General features: G+C 25.9%; 1 protein-coding gene across 1 annotated transcript; it reads left to right on the top strand.

The window, feature by feature from the left end:
• Positions 1-1,212: 1,212 nt before the first annotated feature.
• On the top strand, positions 1,213-12,058 carry LOC103568576 (spatacsin). The gene is made up of 7 exons (XM_008545505.2): positions 1,213-2,148; positions 3,806-4,609; positions 5,642-5,814; positions 5,913-6,187; positions 7,043-7,210; positions 7,438-10,442; positions 11,712-12,058. Exons 1-7 carry the CDS (start codon positions 1,337-1,339, stop codon positions 11,938-11,940), a joined length of 5,466 nt encoding a protein of 1,821 aa, XP_008543727.1. The 5' UTR covers positions 1,213-1,336; the 3' UTR covers positions 11,941-12,058.
• Positions 12,059-12,071: the final 13 nt, after the last annotated feature.

The raw sequence follows: 12,071 nt of genomic DNA, 5'->3' as shown, positions 1-12,071 counted from the left end.
GAATTTACAATACAGAATTCGAATGTAGACAAAATGAGAAACTACTATTCCCTTAGTTTTTCAGCAAAACTTTACCAACTCTAAATCCTAACAAATGGTTTACATGTGTTTTATAATTTGTGACTATATAAATTGTTCCTGTTCCTGTGGATATCTACCATTTGTTTTTATATTCGCTTTATATTTATTCATTATAGTTACTCTAAAATGTAGTGTTTTCGTGGTAAAAATTTGAAACCAACCACGTCGTCCGGATGATGCTTCGAATTTTGAATATAAAACTTCTGAAATAAGTTTTTTACCAGGAACACTACAAATGGTAGGCGTGATCTAGTGGTGATCACCAAACTACTTCCGCTGTTGTTGGCTATCATAGTGACAACTGCCTTTTTTGATAGTAAATAATTATTAGGTTCATATATATATTTATTAACTTCTAAGAAATATATATTTATTCTAAGTGATTATATATTTTTGTGTCAAACTAATATTTATTAGAGTTAATATAATAATCGTTTTAAATCATTTCTTTTAATAAGGGATCTCTGTGATAAATATTTTACTCTCTAAAACTAAATTAGAGTGAAAATGAATGAATATTCACTATTTGCTAGTAAATTTCACAAATTAACTTTTAGAGAATAGATAAAAACATTTATCAAATTGATTTTGATTTTAATATCAAGTTTTTCATTTTTTATTATTTTAAATTATGTTTCTACACACATTTACATATTTTTCAAAATTATTATAATCAGATATTTCCAGTGGGATCTTGATTATCGACATTGTTTCCATCAATGTGACAGCTAAAACAGCTGATTCACAAGTTTATTATCAGGATTACAAAATAAAAAAAAATGATTCAAATTAGTACTTAGATAAACTAATAAAATACGCAGCAAAAATATAAAAAAATTACCAGTGCTATTAAATGTTATCTTCAATAATGTATTTATTATTAAAAAAATGTACAAATCGGTTTAATTGTTTATAAACAAAGACAATCGTAACCTCAATGTCCTACATAATCAGACATTTATTTCAACATTAATTATTATTACTTAATTAGATCGAACTTTGAACAATGAATAATAATAGTATTGATAATTAAGATATTCCCAATGATCAGTTTAAATAGTATTAATATATATTTTGTCATGTAAACATTTATCTGCTTTGTTACAATATTCAAAGTTGAGAATTAACTGCAACATCTAAAATAGTCATGAGTTTTATTAATTATATATATTTATTATTTACTATAAATTAATATAATTACATTAATTAAAATTAAATTAAATGATTGTGTTAAAATATAAATAATAATAAAATAATGGAATCAGTGGGTGGAATACCAGTTGAATGTTTGACGTCTGGAGAATTAGCTGGTGTCTGGTCTGGCTGGTCATCAATGAAAGATCGTGAGGTCGTCAGAGAATCATCAGCCAAAGGAACACACATAAATTTAGCATATAAATTTCTATGTTACCGAAAAAATTTAAATATCAGTGAGGCTAAATTATTTTTCAATAACGAAGTCGATGCTTGGATTGACGAATTACTAAACAAGCAACAGATCCATCGTGCTTCACATATTCTACGTAATGTTGGTCAAGATCCTATCGGATATATTCGTAACATTTGTATTAAATTACCTGATCATAAAATACGTGAATATTTAGTCAATCATATTATTAATAATAAAGGTTTCTCTGATGAAGATATTCTGGGATGGAATATCGTTAAATGTCTCAAGAAGTATAAAGATAAATGTGAATTCACAGATACATTATTTCATTATAAATTGATACCGAATATTTCCATACAAGATGTATTGAATATTGATAATAATGTCAGGGAGTCTCTGCTAACTGAACTTTATTTTATAACTTATGATAGCAGTTTGTCGAGCAAACTCAAGACTGAAGTTGTTTGGGATTATTTATTATTGAATAATAAAACTGATTTTTTGATAATCTGGATTGATATTTATTATAATAAGCAGGAAAGTATTAATAGTTGTAATAAAGACATTGATGTTAAAATATTTTCAAAACTTAATATCACACTGGAGATGATTGAAAGTATTGAGACGTCTAATGCTTCATTTCCTGTCAAGTTATTACTACTTAATCATTTAGCGAGGTTATTATTTATTAATTATTAATATTTATTTATTATTTAATTAAGCCTGTTATTTTTTATTATATTATTAATATATGTTATGTTTTTTAGTTACAGTAATGAGGTATCTCAGAAATTTATGGATTTACTAACTTAATTTTTTTAGTTGGAGAACATATATTTATTTTGGCGTAAAGTAGTTTCATATTTTTATTTTATTTTTTATGTTTAATAGAACGTGAAATTAATTAAAAATATACGGGAGAAAAATTATTAAGGGCATTTTCAGACAGAGCCTCTCCACTTTTTAAAAATATTCTATGACTTTATACGGTCATAAATGTATTAAAATTTAATTAATTAATTAAAAAAAAATTAAAACTTTAATTGAGAAAAGGACAACGTAGAAGTAATTTTGTTGAGACATAGAATTTTAAAAAAATTACTTGCAGTTATCAATTAGGAGTTAAACGAAATTTGCTGAATAAATTTTACCCTACAGAACTTGAAAATTTGAATTATTAAATTGACATGAAAGTTTCGCTGAAATTTATTCAAGAAATTTTGCTTAATTTTCAATTGATATCAACTGTAAGTAATTTTTTCTCAGTGAAATTACTTCTACGTTATCCTTTTCTCAATTAAAGTTTTAATTTTTTTTTAATTAATTAATAAAATTCTGATACATTTATGACAGTTTAAAGTCATTAAAAATTTTAAAAAAGTGGGGGCACTGTCTGTGAATGGCCTTAAGTTATGAATTCAAATAATTTAAAACATTCAAAAAAATAAAAATTTTTAGTCAAGGGTATTTTCGGACAGTGTTCCATGCCCCTCCCCCACACTTCTTAAAAATATTCAATAACTTTCAATTGTCATAATAGTATTAAGATTTTATTAATTAACTAAAAGAAAATTGAAGTATTAATTGAAAAAAGGGAAACGTAGTTGCATTTTCACTGAAATAGATTAGAGGTATCATTTTTGGTTACTCAGGGCCAGTTTGGACACTTGAAAAATTTAAATAAAGTAATTTGTAAAAGACACAATGACATAATTTTTAAAATCTGTACAAAGATACTTTTATCATACTATTGCAATGACAATTTTATTTTCTACTTCTTCATTAATTAAAATGAAGTATTGAATATCTAAAAATGGAGCAGTGACAACAAATTGAACTTCTACCCTAGATTTAAAAAAAAATTATTTACAGTTGTTATCAACTAAGAGTTGAACTAAGTTTGTTAAATAAATTTCAGTAGAATCTTTATGTTAATATTATAATTTGAATTTTCAAATTTTATTATTAAATTTTGTTTGACTCCTAGTTGATAACAACTGTGAATAATTTTTTTTAAAATTTATATCTCGGCAAAATTGCAACTACGTTGTCCTTTTTCACTTTAATCCTTTAATTTTATTAAAATTAATTAATGAAAATTTAATATCGTTATGACAGCTGAGTCATAGAAAATTTTTCAAAAGTGGGTATTGTCTGAGAATGCCCTGAAAGATGAATCTTATTTTTTAAATTTGTGTTAAAATATCGACATATATATTTTTTTCATAAATAAATTAAATTATTTACATGAATTGATCCATAAAATTTTGAAATATTTTTTATACGTCAGGTACCAAAAGATAAATTTTTAAAAATATTTATTTTCAATTGCAGATATGGAATATTTTTAAATAGCGAACAAAAAGATATTAGATCAACATTGTCACGTTTATTTAGTGCGTCAGTAATACCATCCGAGTTTAATAAAATATTGTCTAAAGAACACTGTCGTTTATGCAGTGATATATTTACTGAAAATATATTTTCAATAGTATATCACCAGAAAAAAATAAGCGATGATTTTGATCATAACGTATATTTACAAGAGAAAAAATTGCAACATTCATTACATGATTTAAGTAAATTTAATAATGCCGATCAAAAAATTATTACCAATGCAATTTTTCAAACAATTTATAACATAACGCACAATTTTACTGAGTTCCTACAGTCAAATCCTTATGTCGCATTAATACTGATTATTATTAACTACGTAAATGATCGTAATGTTATGCAACGACAAAAAAATGATAAAAAGTTAATAAGCTTCAAAGATTATTTTTGTGGTGATGCATTTTTTATTGAAAATCTGACATTTGAAAAGGAAGTAATTGATGCACTTTTAAAATGTATACCTTATTTAAAAGATGTCATGAATGATGATTTAACAGGAAGAAATGACATCACAATGTACCAACTTATTAATGGATTTAATAATTTAAATATTCAAGAATTATTTAAGTGGCGAAATAAAAATGATCCAATTCCTACTTTTACTAGTGACTATTTGATTAAAAAATATGGACACAAAGAAAAACTAACTTATAAGTATTATTTGAAAGAATTGAGACCAAGTATGGCTGGTTATATTTTACAAAAACAGCGGGCTAAAATATCCGATAGTATTTCATCTAAAATGTTAATATTATTATTAATTATTTAATATTTAATTAGTAGTTTAAATTTTTATTCCAAGTCTTTTATCTAAAAAATTGTCGTCAATATTTATTATTAAAATAAATTATATATATTTTTTAAAAGGTATTTAATGACGAGTTTTCAAAAATTTATGTTAAGTAAAGAGCGATATTATTTTCATTACAATCGCACAGTAAATTAAAACTTTCCACGCTTTCATAAAAAATAAATTATTCGAGGACTAGATAAAAAAATTTTAATGTGATGATTTTTTTCAAATATTCTTATAATTCGAATTATTCAAATAAACAAATTATGGGATGGATGAAAATATTTTATTTCTTAAATTTTGATGATAATAAAAATTTAAAAAATATATCAGAGTAATGTGGGTTAAATCTAGTGTGAATGCGGAGTAGATAAGTGTTTACTTATTTAATCCCCTTGGAGTGAAATTCACTTCGAAGGGAAGTTTATTTTAATATTGAAACTCCGAATTGGAGTGAATGCAGATTAAAATAAAATCCAAAATTATTCTGCTGAAAAAACGAACCCCATTTACTCTGTATGCGGAGTAATTTTTTATTAAATTCCAGAACGAATGACGGAGTAAATTTAAATTTAAATAAAATCTGTAATCACTCCGAATTCACTCACGATTTTATACAGTGTAAATTAATTAAGTAGTGATACCAGGACAGTTACGTAGAAACTGCCAACTTACAGTTAAAAATATCCGAAATTATAAATTATTGTAATTATAAATTGCACATTACTTTAGCTTAAGACGGCAAATTTAAAATTTATATTACATATATATTTTAATATTTTAGTTTAATATCATTTGCGTGTTATGTAATTTAGTTAATCAAAATTTTCTTAATTAGTGAATAATTTGTTAATTATTTTTTTTTTTTTTTAAATATTCACATATTTTTTTTAAATATATAAATTATAATTAGGAATTATAAAAGACTTGGAAAATACATATTTTAATGATTAAATTTAAATATTAATAAATTAATTTTTCAGAAAATCCCAAAGCGCATTCCATGCACATATTTATGGGTTAAAAAACTTAAATGATAGTAAAATAATAAGTACCTGCATATCTTTTATAGAATATCTTGGTATTGATTCAGAATGTCTGAGATTTCATACGACAGCAGCCAATTATATTAAAAATAAAATAGATGTTTCAATAAGTAAGTATATGTCTTAAAATATTTGTAGAACACTAACGTTCATCTTACTCCCGTCGATTCTTTTTAAAGAGATAATAAAAATTTAATATGAACTCTAGATGACCTCCTTGAATCTGTAACTTATCACAACTCTTATAAAGATTTGGCAATAATAACAAACTATCTTGAAGAAAGTTTTAAAAATGAATGTACTGTATCAATGAAAAATGTGAATGAATTTATATCAGCATTAAAATCATGGGATTTTATTGTACAATTTTGTTATATACATAATACTAAATTTCCTTCATTATTTTTAAAATATCTGGCGAATAATAACTTTTGGTTTGAATTCGTGTTAGTTGGACACATTTTCGGTTATCCATTAGAACAGGTAAAATATATTTTTATTTAAATTTAATTAACTCAATAAAATCGCGTAGTACCCAGATAGCAAAATGACGTCTTGATAAGTTCTGAATGAGTTTCTATTTATGATTTGGACGTCTCATCAATACCTTAAAGAAGTCTTTAAGAAACTCTCAAGATGTCGAATGAGCCTCCTAGTGAACTCAGTAAGACGATTTTAAAAAGAGTTCTTTTTTCTGACTTCGCAAATAAGACTTCAGTATGAATTTAACATGACCTCTTTAGGCACTCCTAATTTTGACTTTATAAAGATGTTAAAAAAATGAATACGTTTAGACGTCACAAAACTGACGTCTTATTTATGGATTCTTCAAGAACTCTTAATTAAGAGTTCTTAAAAATGACACCTTTAAGAAGTCATTGTAAGATTTTTTGAGGACGCCTTCAAAAAGACGTCGTAAAGCAGTAATTCCGACTTGAATGCTATCTGGGTAGTTCTAAAGGACATATTTTTATATGTCTTTTTAACGTTAGTCACAAAGTTTAAAACGAAAAGGACGTACACAGAAAACAAGGATTTCTGGGCGCAAGAAATATTTTTCATTATGAATTGAAGACAAAAATTTTCTGAGGACTAGAAAAAATTTGTTCTCACCCCAAGAAAATTTTTGTTTTCAATTTACAATTTTTTGGGCTGAGTAAAAATTTTTCGAGCCTAGAATTTTTTTTTTATGTGTATAATTTTTTTAAATTGCTAATCATTTTGTAGACTTAATCTAAAACTAAAAATTTTGAAAGCCTAAAGGGCGTATAAAATATGTCCTTTTAAAATTAGTAATGCAAAACGTTTTAATAACTATTTTTATATTATATATTATAGATATTTCACAACGCAGAGTTATTTAAAAATCAAAATATACGTGAACATTTATTGATATCATTAAATAATTCACATTTACTTGCCGAAACTTATTCTCGGGTTAATCTTCCACTAATTAAATTACCGGATACAAGACAATTGAATTTGTTAAGGATGAGTCGTAAAAATGTAAGCATCATTTATTATTAATATACTGACATACTTTTAGAACAATAAGCTAAAAAAAAATATATAATATAATTTCGCCATTTGATTTATTTTTGGTCTTAAAAAATCTACATCTGAGAGCAAGTATCTCAAGTTATAAAATTAAAAATAAATCAAAAAAAATATGTGATAATAAATATGAGTTGGTAATTAAAATTAAAATTTTAATAAATAAATTATTACTTTAGGATCCAGGAAGTCTTCAAACTAAAATAAATACAAATGATACAGAAGAACCATTACCAAATGTTTTCAAATATTTTCCATTAAACCAAAAAAATTCATCATATAATTACGACCTATGGCTGACGATACTAAAGTGTCATCAGAGTCAAGACCCACCTGGCGCATTATTGAAATCATCACGTGATTGCAGATCAGCGATACCGATAATTTTAGCAGCATGTTATGAGCCCTCAGCGACAGCAGCTTACTGCTATTCTTGGCTAGTTATATCCGTCAACGACGAAGATTTGATAATTGATTACACAAATTGTTTGAACGATCAAATTTGGTCTGCCAAAAAAGTATCTGATCTCTTCCGTAGAATAATATCACTTGGGTATATCGATACTTTGAGCCGCGGGTTTAAAATATTCATGCCTGATAATCCGCTTTCAATATTTTTTTATTTTCTCGTAAAATGTATCAAGCACGCGGACTTTGAATCATCAGTCAATAGTTTAAACAATTTTTTAAGTATCTGTTCAACATTTAAAAGTAATAAAATGATTGATTGGACAGATGTTGATACGACGTATCTAAATAATGAATATTGGATAGCAACTGTTGCTACCGAATGTATTTTATCAGCTTTGGGACGTTGCTCTAAAAGTATACAGATTCAAACAAAAATATTACGTATTCTTGTTGAAAATAATTTTAATTCTTCATTAAATATTGATGGAATTGAATTTAAAATGCTTTGGGAAATAGTCACAAGTCTCGAAAGGACAAATGTTAAAATAGACTTTACTGCTATTAAATTAATAGATAATTGTTCAAACATAACACAAGAATTTAAACGCTGTATTCAACTATTAATTGACAATGAAGATTTTACAAGCGCACTCGAATTATCTAAAATATCTAATTTACCCTGTTCGAAAATAATTATCGACCAGTATCGCTGTGAATTTAAATCCCATTCAATTAAAATGAATAATAATGAAAAACTAACCACAGAAAAATGTGATTTAGATTTTTGGAAAAAGTACGCTCTCGATATTAAAAAATATAACGTTAATTTCGAGGATGCTGCTGGATTTTTCGTAGAACATGCGGAGAAAGTTAACTCACATAAAGAGCGGTACGAAATATTACAACTTGCTCTTAATACTTTGAAGCCTATTTCAACTGACCAGCAAACAATTGATACAATTGAAATGGCGATGTGGAAATCTTGCATACTTGCCGGTCCAGAAGCCATAGAAATAAGTAACAAAAGATGTTTATTTAATAAATTAAAAACGGAATTATTGTCGGGTGTTAGTAATCTAAGAGTTAGCTGTGTACTGAATGATAGCACTGAAGAAAATGCAATAAATGAATTAATAAATAAATTTATTGACATTGAAGATCTCGAAACTGCTTTGCGTATAAGCGCGATTTTTAATTATAAACATAATGATTTAAAAATACTTATGCTTTGCTTAAGTATTGCTGAGCTTGAACTGTCACCTTATGAATTAAGTTCACAGCATAAAATTCTTTTGGAAAATTTGTTGCCAGTAAAACCACAAAAGTATTCGCTGTTACGTCTACAAGGACTCAAAAGACAGCCTGAATCATCAATTAATTTATCAGCCTCTTATGCTAATGATGATGATAATAGAACTGAAGATGAAACAGACATCTCATTTCAAAAAATGACTGCAGACTGTATTGAATTATTAGATAAATTAGTTAAGAATCTTCAACATGGTACGAATGTTGGCAACAAAATTCTTTTATTATATAAATTATCTGTTAGTTTAAAAAGAAATTATCAAAGTTTGCTCAAGTCCAAAGATCCAATAGAAATACTTTACGATATAACGGGAATAAATTGTCCAAATAAATTTGATCTCATTAAAGATGTGATAATAATATACAGAATAAAAGACAGTGAAGTTGCTAAGTTTTTAGCTGGAGAAATAATTTTACATATAACGCGACAAGTTGAAGATGGATATGAATTATCATCTTCAATGTGGGGTTATCCATTAGAAGTACATGCCCATTTGATAACTGATTTGTGCAGTGATCCTTCAATACTCGGATGGGAATTAATGAAGAGCATTAATATTAGATTGGGACAGTCACATGGTAGTAAACGTGATATCGCGACATTAAAAATAATTATCGAATTACTTATACGTGCTCATAATTATTTTACTGCTGGTTGTCATATGGAAGGTATCGCTTATGTTTTAAGAAAATGTCAGAGCTTAGCAAACACTTTGCAGCATCTTAAACTTTGGAGTCTCTTGGTACGATTGTTAACTGGTATTGGACGTTTTACAGAAATGAATTATGTATTTAATATACTTAAAGAAAATGATCAGTTTGAATTTTTGCTCGGCAAAGGACTTGACAAAGTCACCGGTTTAAAAATGGCAACCATGGAGTTTTGTAAAAAACAGTGCCCGGATAATAAAGAACTATTCAATTTAGTTGCTAATCACTTTCAACTTTATACGGAAGTCGCTATTGTGTGGGAAAATAAAGCTAAGATGGTGATACGTGAACTGTTACAAGATATCAGAAAAGAAAATATAAGAATGATGATTAATTTACAGACTGTTATTAAATTAACACGCAATGATAAGACAGAAAAAAAATTACAGTCTGCGATAACATACTTTACGGATGCTACTGAACATTATTTACAAGACAATAAATTAAATACTGCCCATAAATGTTCGCATCAGGCACAATTGGTTGCTTTGCAATTGTCTCTATTAAATGGGGTTGCTGTTAATCAACAAGTTACTTGTTTACTTAATTTAAGTAATGAAGAAATAAATAAAGCGCTTTGCCAAACGCTCACCTTTCCACAAACTTTTATTCTGATTCAAGCTTACAGTCATAATGCTGACTGGCCAAGCATTATTTATCATCATGTTATTACTAATGGAGAAATTAAATTCCTGAAAGATTTTTTGACATACAAACGTCTTACTAATGCCATTGTACAGGATTGTGTTTGCAAGTAAGTTATATATATTTTATCTAAATAATAGGAAAATCAAAAATATTGTACCATTAGAATGGTATTGATCTTAATTTGTCTTTTTATGTAACTCATGCCGAAGAATACGTTGTTAAATGGCTACAGTTAGCCTCATAAAATTTTGTATTAAAATATAATCCTTTCTGATTGGTCAAAAGAGTGGTTTAATATATATTATACGATCCCTGTGTGTAAAAAGAAATTTATTTCAAAAGGTTCACAATAGTGAACTTTCAAACATGGGACAATACTGAACTTTAAGTTGATAACTTTCAGAACTATAAAAAAATTTTAACTCAGTATTTTTTTGGCGCGTTTTTTCGGAATTTTTCAAGCAAAACTAATTCGCTTGGAGAAAAGACTTTAAAAGCAATTATGAAGGTTTTTTTTAACTCTCATCAGAACTGTTCAAAAATGAGGTTAAGAGATTGAAATTTTCAGACTTGAATTTTTTTTAGGTTAAAAAAAATTATCCCAAGTTCCAGAGTTGTCTCAAATTTAGAAAATCACTTTTACGAACTTTTATCAAACTTTTTATCAAAAAATTTTTTTACATGGGTCAATATGCTGACTTTTTAAAATATTTATATGAATATATTTTAATTCTACGATATTAATACCTGTACCTTACAACATAAAATTAATCATGTGTCTTTTTTTAAAACACACTTATGATATCTTTGAGATGTCTCACAAATTATTAATATCAAAATTTTTAATAATATTTTATGATACTGAAGCAAGCCGACGTCTAATAATTTTTTGAATTTTTTAAAAACAATGAATTATAAAAAAAAAATATTTTTAAAATTTGCACTGATAAATTTTTCATAATTTACATGTGCATATATTTTTTTTAATTGATTTGTCGAAAAAAAAAAAAATTCCAAAAATTTTTAATTGTCTAATAACTTCACGATTATAATATTTTATAATTAAAGACTGACGTAATTTTATTTTTACAATTTTAGTAAATTATTTAAATATTTATAAGTTTTTTTTTATCTTTCAATTCTAGAGATATTTTATCTCACAGTAAAAAATTTGATAAAAAATGAAATTAATATTGATAGTGACGTAGGGATTGCAGGTTACCATTTTTAAATAATTAAATAAGTTTTCAGTATTAAATTGTATTTAATAAACATGTTAATAATTATTATTTATATTAATAATAATAAAGTACTTTGGTAATATAAAAAAATAACATTCTATTAAATAATTAATAATAATTCCATTTGATTTCAGATATCGTATGGAAAAAAACATAACTAAACAAATGACACAAAATATGCAAAGTTTAATATGTGAATTAAGCGACGTTGAGTGTAAATATGTATTGGCAAGTCAATTGGGATTTAAAAATATTATTGAAGCCATGCTTTCTAATTCAACAATTGGATCGTATTTAAAAGATACCGTATGGAAACAAGGATTCAATCCTCAAGAATTTATTGGAGAAAATTTTCGAAGTTAAATATTATAAAATGTTTTTGTTAAATACATATAATATATATATTTTATCAAAGCAATTATATATTGTATTGTATAATATTTCATTAATGTAAGTAATGTATATACATTTTTATAAGATACATGATTTAATGC

This window comes from Microplitis demolitor, chromosome 3 (assembly GCF_026212275.2).
Source record: "Microplitis demolitor isolate Queensland-Clemson2020A chromosome 3, iyMicDemo2.1a, whole genome shotgun sequence".
Lineage (NCBI taxonomy): Eukaryota > Metazoa > Arthropoda > Insecta > Hymenoptera > Braconidae > Microplitis > Microplitis demolitor.
The sequence above is the reverse complement of the archived record's forward strand: the minus strand, read 5'-3'. Positions and strand labels throughout refer to the sequence as shown.